At 47.0% G+C, this 12434-nt stretch overlaps 1 protein-coding gene across 1 annotated transcript in view; it reads left to right on the top strand.

Annotated features, from left to right (window-relative positions):
• The window catches only part of HYDIN (HYDIN, axonemal central pair apparatus protein), a 351593-nt gene that overhangs the window by 280482 nt on the left and 58677 nt on the right, over positions 1-12434 (top strand). Inside the window, exons 48-55 of the mRNA XM_023523662.1 lie at positions 745-1383; positions 2443-2661; positions 4508-4716; positions 4943-5125; positions 5955-6074; positions 8764-8923; positions 9029-9201; positions 9817-10015. Coding sequence (XP_023379430.1) covers positions 745-1383; positions 2443-2661; positions 4508-4716; positions 4943-5125; positions 5955-6074; positions 8764-8923; positions 9029-9201; positions 9817-10015 — 1902 coding nt within the window. The remainder of the gene's footprint in view (positions 1-744; positions 1384-2442; positions 2662-4507; positions 4717-4942; positions 5126-5954; positions 6075-8763; positions 8924-9028; positions 9202-9816; positions 10016-12434) is intronic.

Below are 12434 nucleotides of genomic sequence, written 5' to 3'. Positions count from 1 at the left end.
GTCTGACCACAGTCCTTAATTCTTCCCACTGTCCCCTGCAGTCGCCTGGATAGTGCTAAATAGGCTAGTTGTAAAGATTTGCCTCTAACGAGCTACAAAGTCAACAGGTCCCTGTGCTCAACCAAGAGCTTATCCTTTTGGCATAAGCTTGTCCTGGCAGACAAGTACCAACAGTGTATCGGCCTGCCAAGCTTAGCGGTCACGTCTCTGCGCACTGTGCCAGGGAGGGGTAGAACAGCCAGAGCAACGCCCAGGGCGGCTGTCATGGCCCAGGGGTGTAGCCGGCTGGTGTGCATGGCTGCTCTTTCAACATGATGAGTTCCGAGGGTGAAGCTAAAGCCAGGCTCCCAGCAAGGTGCAGACTGGTTCCAGTGAATGAGCGAGAGGCAGTGACCACAACCCTCCGGCCTCTCACGACCCCTGAAAGTGGGGACAACACCATTTTGGTGATCTTTTCCTGTTGATCCTGCCGAACAGCAGCTCTCAACCAGGAGTGCACATCAAAGTCACTGTGCACCTTTTTCAAACGTACAGTGCCAGGCCCCAACCAGATCTATAACAAGGAAGGACCAGAGAATTTATTTCGATAAAGGTCCCCAAGGTGATTCTTAGGCACAGCCTTAGTGTGTATAAGAAGTGCCTGGAATCCTGTGAGGCCTTCTTACAAAACAAATCATCCTCTCGCTCTTATTTTAATTGGATTTGCTCTCTCTTTAAGCATATTTTATGTGTTTTGCCTTCTAGATTCCTGCTTTGTCCAAACTAGAGGTCAAGATGGATGCAGTAGAAAGAAAAGTATCTGTTAAGGAGCAGCAAATGGCTGAGAAGGAAGAACTAAACAGGAGGAAAAAGAACCAACTGATAGATAACAACTTTGGGTTTCCTCCTGTCCTGGAACAAGAGGACAGTGAGGCGGACCTCCCCAAGGACACTGACAAGCCTTTGGCCCAGAAGTTTAAGACCTACGAGTTGACGTGGAAGGATATCCAGAACATCCTCACATACTGGGACCGGAAGCAGGGAGTTCAGCTGCCTCACACTGGGACCGAGGACCTGCCGCACGAGCCTGACGACCAGCGCCAGGTTCCATCAGGCGGGCGCAGAGGCCGCAAGGACCGGGAGAGGGAGCGCGCGGAGAAGGAGCGCGCCGAGAAGGAGCGCGCGGAGAAGGAGCGCCTGGAGCGGGAGAAAGCCGAGAGGGAGCGTCTGGAGAAGCTCCGGGCAATGGAGGAGCAGAGCGATGGAGGAGAGGGGGACAAGGAGGAGGACCACGAAGGGAAGAAGGATCTCGGTGTGCCGTTTATAAATATTCAGGCTCCTGACCTGGAAGGCATCAACTGGAAGCAGGCCCTGGAGAGCGACAGGCTTCCCAAGGTGGATCAGGTACAGACTCTCCTCCGGGATGGAGATGCAACAAGTCAGGTAGCGGATACCATGTTAATCATCGTAAAAGCGTTTCCACATAAAAGTCATATCTCCTGAATTCCATTAATCCCTAATGCCACTTCGGATAAGACAATAAGGGCTAAAAGGACCTTTTCTACTTGGTGGAAATCCATAGAAAGTTCCACAGATCTAAATTACCCCATCTGACCTCATAAAAAGCCACGTGTAGGACTGATTTTAATACTGACAACACTGGTGCTGGGGGCTGACAAGGCAGGTGTACTTTGGAGTGAAGCAAGAGTCTTGAGGATTCTAAAATCTTTTTCCCACAAGCTTCCCACAGGGGACAGAAATGATACTATTAGATAGCCTTTCATTGTTCCTAAAAACAAAAGGTGTTACATAACCCAAAGCCACCTCTGGCCGTTGTTTGCAGGGGATGTTATTATAGCCTTTTGTCCAGGGACAGAATTTTCCTATAAAACAACAGCGAGCAGAATGGGAGAATGCCATAGGAATCACTTCTCTCTCAAGTTTCTTTTCGACTTCTCTTTACAGGCCCATCCTTTCCCCCATTCCCAGAACCTTTGCTTTCTTTTCTTTGCTGTACTTGACCTGCTCCGATCCTAACTTTATCTGACCTTTGAAGAAAATAATATTGAAAGATAAAAGAAAAATTAACACAGAATCTGAAAATAGATGCAACAACTATAGACATCAGAATCTTAAGAGCTGGTGTCTTTAAACAGAGATTTAGCGAGTGCCTACTGTATGTTTTATGTTGACCTGGTTCCTGTCCCAATGGAGCTGACAGTCTATTTGCAGAGACAAAAACAGTCACAATAAAGTGATAAAAGCTATGATAAGAGAGGTAAAGGGAGCATGTAGCCTACAGCAAGAGCTTCAGCCTGGTCTGGGGGCATGGGGGGTCAGGAAAGACGTGCAGAGCTGTGTCAGAGGCCCTTCACAAACCCCTCCCCTGACACATGCGGTTAGAGGACAGTTAGGGGCAGCCTGCCCTCTGCTCTGGAAGTTAACAATGGGCTTTTCCTTTAGATCCTAGACCTCTTGGGTCTGGGTTCCTCTGGACCTCCAATCCCGCCTCCTGCCTTATTCTCAATTATCACCTACCCTGTGAAGCGGCTGCCTTTGGCCACAACGGAAATCCTGAAGCACTTCGTGTTTGTGATTCCACCCTCCGAAGAGCTCTCTCTGCTGGAGGAGAAGAGAGAAGTGGAATCAGAAGCAGAGCTGTCAGCCATAGGCTCTATGAAGGTAAAGAGGAAGCAGTTCACCCTGACCTTGGCAGGACTTCAGATGGGCAGGAAGAGTGTTGACTTCCACATGGCCAGAAACTGGTTGTGGTGCTGGGAGTCAGCTCACGGAGGTGTTTTCCCTCCACTCTCTGGGGACCCTGCCTGAGGACCCCGTGCGAGCCTCTCTAAGCTACACCCTCCCTGGGTCTGACCTTTCCAGCTTCCCAAGAGGAGACTGAAAATGACTGGTTTTCATCTTCCAACCTTTCCAGTCTCCATGGGATGGTTTAGGGAACTTGTCAGATTACTCTGAAGCTCATCTGCAAGAAAAAAAATAAACAAAACTAGCTCTTTTTTAAAAGATGGTAGAATGTATTCGTGAAGCTAAGTAATTCACACAGTGTATAAGAATACAAGAATCAACAGACACAGTTTAAGGGGACACACGCCACTGCAGAAAGGATAGATTGAAGAAATTATGATGAGAAGATCAGAGATTTTGGGTAAGGTCACTTTTATCTCCTCGCCTGGCACAATACAGTAAAATTAATCCCAGCTGATTTAAAAATATAAGCAGTCAAAATGAAATTATGTAAAGTAAAAGAAAATATATAGACAATTACTAGAATAAATCACAAAGGATAAATAGATTTCACCAATGTGCAAAAGGCATGTGTATTAATAATTATAGAGGGGCGTTTTATTCCCAGCAGAGTATGGGGGCCCAAAATTTGAATCTCTCCACACAGCCTCCTACAAACCACGCCCATCAGCAAAGAATAAATAAAATTAGCAGCAGATAAAATTACCTGCAGACCCTCCCTATAGCTCAAGCAGGTGACAGAGACTGCCTCAACTTTCAACTTACAAATAAATAGGAAATCAGCATCTGCAGTGAGCAGCATCAGTGGGCAGTCCTTACTGGAGCAGAGTCCAAATAAAAAAGATAAAGAGGGAAAAACTGCCAACATCAGAGGGGACTATTACATCAACCTCTTTTCTGAAAAACGGCCATTAGCAGGAAAGAGTTAAGCATTCTTTAACTTAACCATTTTAGGAGGAACTCTAGTTCATCTCCAATTGACAAAGGAAAGCTCTTCATTCTAGAAGAATGACAGCTAAAATTATAGAAAGAATGCAAGAATTAGAAAAACACTATTCTGTTATCCCCAGTAAAAAAAAAAAAAATGATTAAGAGTGCCAATGGATACAAAAAGCAGTGGTTTGGGGAGAACAAGACATTCAGGCGAGCTAGAGCATCATCCCACAGGTGACCGGCCAGCTGTAAAGGGTGACATCTACTTTATTATGGCCAGATCTGGCAGGCACCACTCCAGCCACTGGAACACACTATGTCTGTAATCGTGGGTCAGTATGACATTATTTGCTTCCTCTTGTGATAGAGTGTAATGTACACAGCGTCCTCTCTGCATCTAGTTAAGCTTATAAGCCTAATTTTCAGTTTACAGAAAATACAGGGAATAAAGGAATAAACTAGATGACACTTTGGGAACAGGTTGAAAATTTCAGACTGTGGAATCTTTTATAAGAACACAGAGTCTCTCCAAAAATTCAATGTGATTGGGAGGGAGTGAGAAGTCTAGATTAAAACCTACTAAAGAAACACAATAGCAAAATGCAGTGTGGGAACACACGCCCTGCCAGCTTCAAGCTGTCTTTAGGGAATGGCGTACCAGGGAAAGCACTAGACTTCTTTTCACTTCTTGTCTTCCACTCTCATATGGTAAGCTGAGCCCTACTCTGCTCCAGGCCACCGCCAGCGTCCTAAACCTGCAGCAGCTCTGTCTTTCGTTTGTGTGTATGCAAGATGAGTAATTAAGACCCTGTGCTCATTTTTAATTAAGGCCCAGGAGGAGCAGACAGCCTCATCTAAGGGGAACAAACAGAAAGTGAAAGAAAAATTAGATCAGACCCGTGAGGCTCAGAAGGACAAACGTCGCATGGCCTTCAACAGGAAGGGACTTTCTGGAGGAACTTCTGGGACCATTGCCCCCCTGTCAGACATAGAGCAGAACAACTTCTCTGGAGAGCACTCCCAGGAGAAGTTCATCAGGTGGGCCTCTGAGCAACCCATGGAGAGAAACGCGGAAGCCCCATGCCCCATGTTGATGATGCAGCTGTCACTGCACCAGTTGGGAATAGGGCCGTTCTGCCTGTGGGGCCCTACGGACCACCATGCCTAACCCCAGCAGGACGGGACCCCTCCCAGGCAGCAGTCCTGCCTTCTCTTGGTGCAAGAGAAGCATTCTCACTTTAAAAGCCTGTGTGGTCATTTGCAGGCTGAATCATTTCCGGTGGATAGTGCCAGCCAACGGCGAGGTGACATTGCGAGTGCACTTCTCTGCCAGCGATCTCGGGAACTTCGACCAGACGTTCAACTTTGAGATCCTCGGAACTCGCCGCCAGTACCAGCTCTATTGCCGCGGTGTCTGCACTTACCCATACATTTGCCAAGACCCAAAGTAAGTGGATATTATTTTAAAAGAAAAGGTTGACAGGTACATTTTAGTTTCTTCTCATGCTACTTTGAACAAGGCAGCTCTTAATATTAATGTGGAACCAGGACAGCCTCCTGGACCCTCATGTACTGGGCTTCGACATCTTGGGCGGTGACTAAGCCACTGGAATGATGTAATAATGTGAGACCGAGGAAGAGCGGTAACAGGTGTGAAGAGGGGGAAAGTCTTCTTCTGCCACGTTAGTTTGCTTATTTAACTGTTAAGCAAATTTTTAAAAATTGTATGTTTACTGTAGGATTTTTTTCTGGCCTACAATATGAATACAGGTGTGACTCTCCATAGGCAGGCTTTCTTCTGAGTCCCCTGTGCACCACATAAAGGCACCTGGCTGAGCAGTCTGGTGGGGCAGGCCTTTCATAGCTGTCCACCAAGAGGAGCTTTTTTGTAATTCTGACTAAGGAGCCATGTTGGACAAGGAACTCAGAAGCTAGTTAATATTCACCAGAACTAGCTTCCAATAGGAATTTTCAGGAATTTTTGTAGCTGACACACAAAAACAGGAAATCCAACTAAGCTCTATCATCAGCCCCTCGTTATAAAAGGCGCCAGTGGGAATCTTTTTCCTCAAGTTCAAACTGGACTGTTTTTGCTTGGGGCTAGGGGAAGGGAGGGAACAGGAATAAGGCTCAACAAAGGTCCTCACATTACGAATCATTCCGTGTCCTACACCCGGAGGTTTTGCTGAACAGGGAGTGTTGGATTCATGTAAGCATCTGGTGGTGGCACTGACCTTCCACTCAGGCAGCCTCTTCTCTTCCGCCCCTGTACTCAGAGTGGTATTCCCTCAGCGGAAGATGGACATGAAGACAAATGAAATCATCTTTAAGAAGTATGTTATGAGCATGGAGAGGTTTTACTTCGGGCCACTGCTCTGTGGAAAATCAAGAGATAAGTAAGTGCTCTGTTATCTTAAAGCAGATTTCAGACCCCCGGGCTGGACTCATGAATAATACAAGCAGAATTCCTATGTAGACATAGTTTTTACTAACGCTGCCTCTGTCCCTGAACCTCAAATTAGGAGAACTGGGTTATTGTACCCCAAGTTTCAGATGAATGGGGGTGCCATTTTCCCAGATGGCAAGGCCTGGAAGAGGACCAGATTTCAGTGGGGGAAGGATAGGATCAAGAGTTCATTCGGGATACATTAAGTTATAGACTCTTAGAAGACAGACAGAGTTAGTAGCTACATAAAGCAGGGAATAGGCTATACAGCTTTGGTTCTCAGAGGACAGAGGCCTGTCTTCAAGCCATGGGCATGGGCGAGGTCGCCTAAGAAGAGAGGATGCAGTACGGAGAAAAAGACCACAGATGGAGCCGCGAAGAACTTCACCACTCACAAGAGTTAAAGCCAGCAAAGGAGCTGAGCAAGAGGGCCAGGGCTGCCGCTGGGCCCAGTTAAAAGGGTGGCATCGTGGAGCAACAACGGGGCTGTGGTCAGCAGTGCCGAATGCTGTAGAGAGGAGATGCAAGGAGATGAGGGCGTCAGTGCCCACGGGGTTCAACAACATGGGGTCCCCAAGGGGCCTTAGCGGGAGCCCTTTCGGGGTGGTTGAGGATGAAGCCTGAGTGAAGTGACTGGGGAGTCAGCGGGAGGTGAGGAAACGGAGACAGGGCATGAAGATAGCTCTTTGGAGAAGCTCAGCTGTGAAGGGAGCTGGAGGGGCTGACAGTGGGAGGGAGATGTGGAGTCTGGGGAAGGCTGTCCGTACACCGTTGTCCTTGCAATGTTTGGATGCCAAGGGGAAGTATGGAGGAAAAGGTTGGCGTTTCAGGAGAACGTAAGGGCCATCAGCTCTCTGAGACAACACCACGGGATGTGTAGAGCTGGCCTTTGCCGGGAAGAGGGACGTCATCTCGTGTGAAGAGGGACAGAGGTGGGAGCGCTTCAGGTTTACAGATTCGGTTGGTGCAGTGAGGAGGTTCCCGTGCAACTATTCTGTGTTCTCCTTAGCGAATGAGGTGAGGTCATTACTAACAGGGAGCGAAGTGGAGGGAAGTTAGGAACGTTGAGGAAATGGAGCAGGTATGAAACAGCTTCAGGGGAAAGTGGAAGAGGGAGAATATTGGAGAAATAAAGTAAGATTAGCAGGTAGAATTGGAGGCCTAGGTGAGGTTGATGACCATACATTTTTGGCGATACTAGTTTTTTTCGGTTATATACAAATTTCTTATTGTACAGGCAGGTGAGACCACCACGGGAACCAAGGTCTCATCATGTCTTCATTCAATCTAGCATTTATTGTGATGAGCAGAGAGGGTCTATTTCTGTGCTAACTTGGTGGAACTAATGAGCCATCTTCGCTCTCCATTTCTTCAACACCTTCAGTTTGTTTCCTGAGATGCTGAACTAGAAAGTGAAGGTAAAGAGGGTTTGCTGATAATGGAGAGGGTTTTCAAGCCTAGCAGAAGGGCTTAGGAGAGAGAAGGAGTGTGGGTCAAGTTGATGGACATGAGATAGAGCGAAGCCCAGGAGTCAGGGAAATGACGGCCATTCAGAGAGGCGTGTGTTCAGGACGGCACTGGAATTAGCTAGGATCTGGGGCCAAACAGCGCTGATCCAGGAGGTGTACAATTGCAGTGGCCCAAGGACCAGTGCAACTAGGTATAATTCATGTATTCTTCTAAACCTTACTGAGCCTCAATGTCCTCATTTGCAAAATGGGAAAATGGTAGCACCCATCTCAAAGACGTGAGAAGACCGCGCTGGATAGTGCACGTGAAACTTAGCGCGGGGCTGGGTGGTGGTGGTCGCCGGCTGGATGTGAAGGCAGTCCCCATCCCCTTTGGCAGTCACACGGAGCGTGTTCTGTCTCTTTGACTCTGAGTTAGTCTCTGCCATGCACTCTCCTTCCTTGCTCCACCACAGCCTGTTCAAAAAGGTTTTCTGACTGTTTCTGGGCACCAGCGGTTACTATGGTGCCCTGCCTTCCTGACCTGTGCTATGATCTCTGATGATGCGCATCTTGACTGGCATTTCTTGTGTTTTCCATGGTTTCTTTTCTGTTCAGTCATTAACTGAGCAGCTTCCAGTGCCCATGCTGCTCAACTCTGTGTCTGTCTTCCTAAGGCACCGAGGAACAGTGCCAGTGAACAGTGCCAAATGAATCCACGGTGGAACAGTGACATCCTGTGTGGGTATAGAAGGCGGCGAATGAGGCCGTCTCTAAGACAGATGTGAAATGACAAGTTACTCAAATGATCATCACTCCTGGGAGTATAGGCACTGGGAAGGGTAAAGCTGTATATTTCCCAATTAGGATTCTTTGCAATAATAACTACCATTCATCGAGGATTTAATATCTACAGCTATCCTAAGAGCTGGGTGCACTATTTCATTTAATACTCACAGAAATCCTAAGAGGCGTCATCATCTCATCTTAGAGATGAGGAGACCAAGGCTTTGGGGAATCAGGTCACAGCTACAAGTCTTCATAACTACGAAGCTTGTGTTCTTAGCCACAGTGTAACCACACTGTCCTTTGGAATTGCTTTGCACCTGACAGTCTCCTTTTCCATCTGAGCTCTCAGTCATTTCTCACACCCACATCCCTAATTTAGCCCTAATTCTCATTCATTTCCAGATACAAGTCGTCCTTGTTCCCAGGCAACATGGAGACACTGACGATCCTGAACAACTCCCCAATGGTCGTGGAGGTGTTCTTCTCGTTTCAGAATGATGTCAAAGCGAGCACCTACTTCCTGGAGCCCAACAACATGATTCTAAAACCCAATGAGAAGCAGGTACAGTCCCGTGGAAACTAGCCTACCAGGGCAAGGCTTTCTTGGAAAATTGTGAGGCCTTGGCATTCTCAGTACAAATGTACTTTGTTTTAACTCTTCCATTAGATGCTGAACGTATGGGCCTACCCCACTGCAGTTGGAGTCTTTGAAGATAGCATCGTCTGCTGCATCAAGGAGAACCCCGAGCCAGCCATCTTCCAATTAAGCTGCCAGGGGATCCGCCCAGAACTGGAGCTGGAACCCAAGCAATTGCATTTTGACCGTCTCCTGCTGCATAGGTCAGAGTTCAGGGTGACACCAGGACTGGAATGGAATTTAAAGAATATTTAGTTCTAGGGTGACCAACTCATCTTGATTTATTCAGGACTTTCCAGGTTTTAGCACTGAAAGTCCTGTGTAATGAGAAACTTCTGGTCCGGTACCAATCAGGATGGATAGTAACCCTGTTGATTCAAGCTGAACTTCAGCAGGGTCAAGCTGCCCCCCTCCCATCCCCACCAAGATCAACTACTAAAGTGTACACATATTTGCATTTTTCTCAGAAGAACTAGAATTTTACAGATTCTCAAAGCAGTCCATTATCCTAAAAAGTTAAGAATATTTGGTCTAGAAAGTACAAACAGAAAACATTAGACCAAAACTAGAACTTACATATTCATTCACTGGAATCGTATTATTCTAAATAGAGAATGTTTATGTCTGGGGCTGCTGGGAGAGAATGTTGATATTATATGGATCCTTCATTCTTTAATCAATACCATCAGGACCCATTCCCTGATAAATACCGATTAGTGAACTAAACAATGATTGAAATAACCGGAATTACTTTTTCTGACCTGCCGTAATAAATCAAAATCATTTGCAACTAACAAAATGTCTTTCGGTCCCTGCAGAAAAGAGTCCAAGATAGTTGTTCTCCGCAACGTGACGCCACTGCCCGTGGCCTGGCGGGTCACCAGCCTGGAGCATCTGGGCGACGACTTCACTGCGTCCATGATGCAGGGCACCATCCCGCCCAAGGGCGAGTACAGCCTGCAGCTGCACTTCCAGCCCTCCAAACCTGTCAATATCAAGAAGACCATTCGGTTGGAGGTGAGCCCTCGCACATCTTCAGACTCGGTCGTCGAAATATGTACACATCGGGTTCCCTGACACATACACACTACCAACACACAAACACCCATGTTACCAACACGCACACATACACACACCACATGCTAAGCCAGGTCTCCCTGTTACACACCCCCATCAGATCCCCATTTGACAACCTCCAACCCACAATATCTTGCTGTGCACATACTAGAAGCTCCATAAAGGCAATGTCGTTGATGGCTGATTTCCCAGTGCCAAGAGCAGAGCACTGAATCAGCGCAGAGCCAATGAATGAATGAATGGTGTTACTGTCCCTAAGCAAGCATTAGATTCCTGATTTCACACCCCAACCCAGTCCCTCTCACATTACTATCTCGGGAAAGGTCACCCTTCACCCAGTTGTTCCCACAGACACCTAGGAATCATCCTTAATTCCTCCTTTTCCTGACAGCCTCCCCTCCAACCTTGTCCTCCAGCAAGTCCCGTCAGTTATGTCTCGCATGTGTCTCCTGTCCATCCACTTCTCTGTCTATGCTGCCACCACCACCCTCGTCCACCTGCAGCATCTATCACCTGGACTTCTGCAGAGGCATCCTAACTGGTTTCCCTCTTTGTAGTCCCCACAAGAGTCCAGAGAGATCATCAAAATGTTAGTCATTGTCCTTCCTAAAGCATTCTGCTGGCATCCAGCTGCAATAAGAACAAAGCCCAGGGTCACCTGCTCCTGAAGTCCCACCTGCCTCTACATCTGCACGTCACTCCACCCTCGTTCTTGCTCACCGGCTCCTAGCACATGGTCTCTCGGCTTTTTCCTACTAACCTTAGGCTCTGTGGGGAGATGGCTCCTACTTTAGGATCTGTCAGACAGCACTGTTTCGACAGGGTTCCCCTAATCCTCCCATCGTGGGAATCTCCTATTTGTCACTCACTCACCCTGTCTCCTGTCCTTCAGAGCACTACCTTGCAGATGTTATCCTGTTTCTTTCTTTACGCCCATGGAGCAAGATCTCTCCTGACTTGTCCCTTCTCTGCGTTGGTTTCCTAGGGCTGCTCTAATAACGGGCCGTAAACCGAGTGGCTTAAAACCCCAGACATTATTCTCATATAGTTCTGGAGGTCAGAAGTCTGAAATCAAGGTGTTTGCAGGGCCATGTCCCCTCTGAAGCCTCTAGGGAAGAATCCTTCCTTGCCTCATCCAGCTTCTGGTGGCTCCATGTGTTTCTTGACTTGTGGCTGCCTCACTCCAGTCTCTGCCTCCATCTTCACATGGCCTTCTTCTCTGCTTGTGTCCTCTCCTTTTCTGTCTCTTATAAGGACACTTATTATTGGATTTAGGGCCCACCTATATAATCTAGGATGGTCTCATCTCAAGATCTTTAACAATTACCTATGCAGAGATTCTTTTTCCAAATAAAATTACATTTGTAGATTCCAAGCATTAAGACATAGACATACCTTTTTGGGACCACCATTCAACCCATTACCCCATCATGTACCCTAGTGTTAGCACAGGCCTGAGTGTAGAGGGCACTTGGTAGAATCTGGCAAATGAATGAATGAACAAATATCACTGATCTTTGATGCTTGAACCAATTATGCAACAATCAAGGGGTCATCCAAGCTTCTCCTTAAATACCTCCAGGGATAGAAAACTTACCAACACTCCAAGCAGCCTGATCTTCCTTTGAACAGGTCTGACTGTCAGTTCTTCCTTGGGTTGAGTTCAGATTCCTCCCTGTAATTTGCACAAATTAATCCTTTTCTTACCTTTTGGATCCAGTGAATGGATCAGTCTCTCTTATTACCTACCCATGACTTTAGGTAGCTGAAAACATATATTGATAGGTTTATTCAATCCACGAATGTGTGTGAGCCCAAAGGTGAGAGTCAAAGATTTGTAACACCAGTCTCCACGTGAACACAGATCTCTGCACAGGGGGCCCAGGCCACATGGCTGGTGGAGGGTCCCAGCTATACTGGCTTTGTCCTTCGGTTGCTGGATCATGGGGATTCCAGGTTCTCACAGTAGAGGCGGTGTGGGAGGCAGTCAGCAAAGGGATATTTGGAAAGGTCATTGTAACAGCTGTTTCCCAGCCGTTATAGAAACATTTCTGTATTTTAACAATTGATATGGCCTCCCTGTATATTCCAGCGAAAGCAGACACAGTGCGTCTCCCCTCAGGCTCCCCAAAGTGCCCTAAGACTTCTCTCCCATAGACTGTATCCCTTCAACATCTACCCAAGGAAATGCCTTGCTTTCTGGTCCCTTTGGAAAGTGTCCTGGTAAACTCATTTTTTTATTTGTGTACCTCTTAAATTGTCCTCCCCATTTTCCTCAATTATAAAATTTAATCCCCATTTTCTTCAATTACAAAATTTAATCAAACATACACACACACACACACACACACACACACAC

This window comes from Pteropus vampyrus, unplaced genomic scaffold, assembly GCF_000151845.1.
Source record: "Pteropus vampyrus isolate Shadow unplaced genomic scaffold, Pvam_2.0 Scaffold399, whole genome shotgun sequence".
In the NCBI taxonomy this organism is placed as follows: Eukaryota; Metazoa; Chordata; class Mammalia; order Chiroptera; family Pteropodidae; genus Pteropus; species Pteropus vampyrus.
The sequence above is the reverse complement of the archived record's forward strand: the minus strand, read 5'-3'. Positions and strand labels throughout refer to the sequence as shown.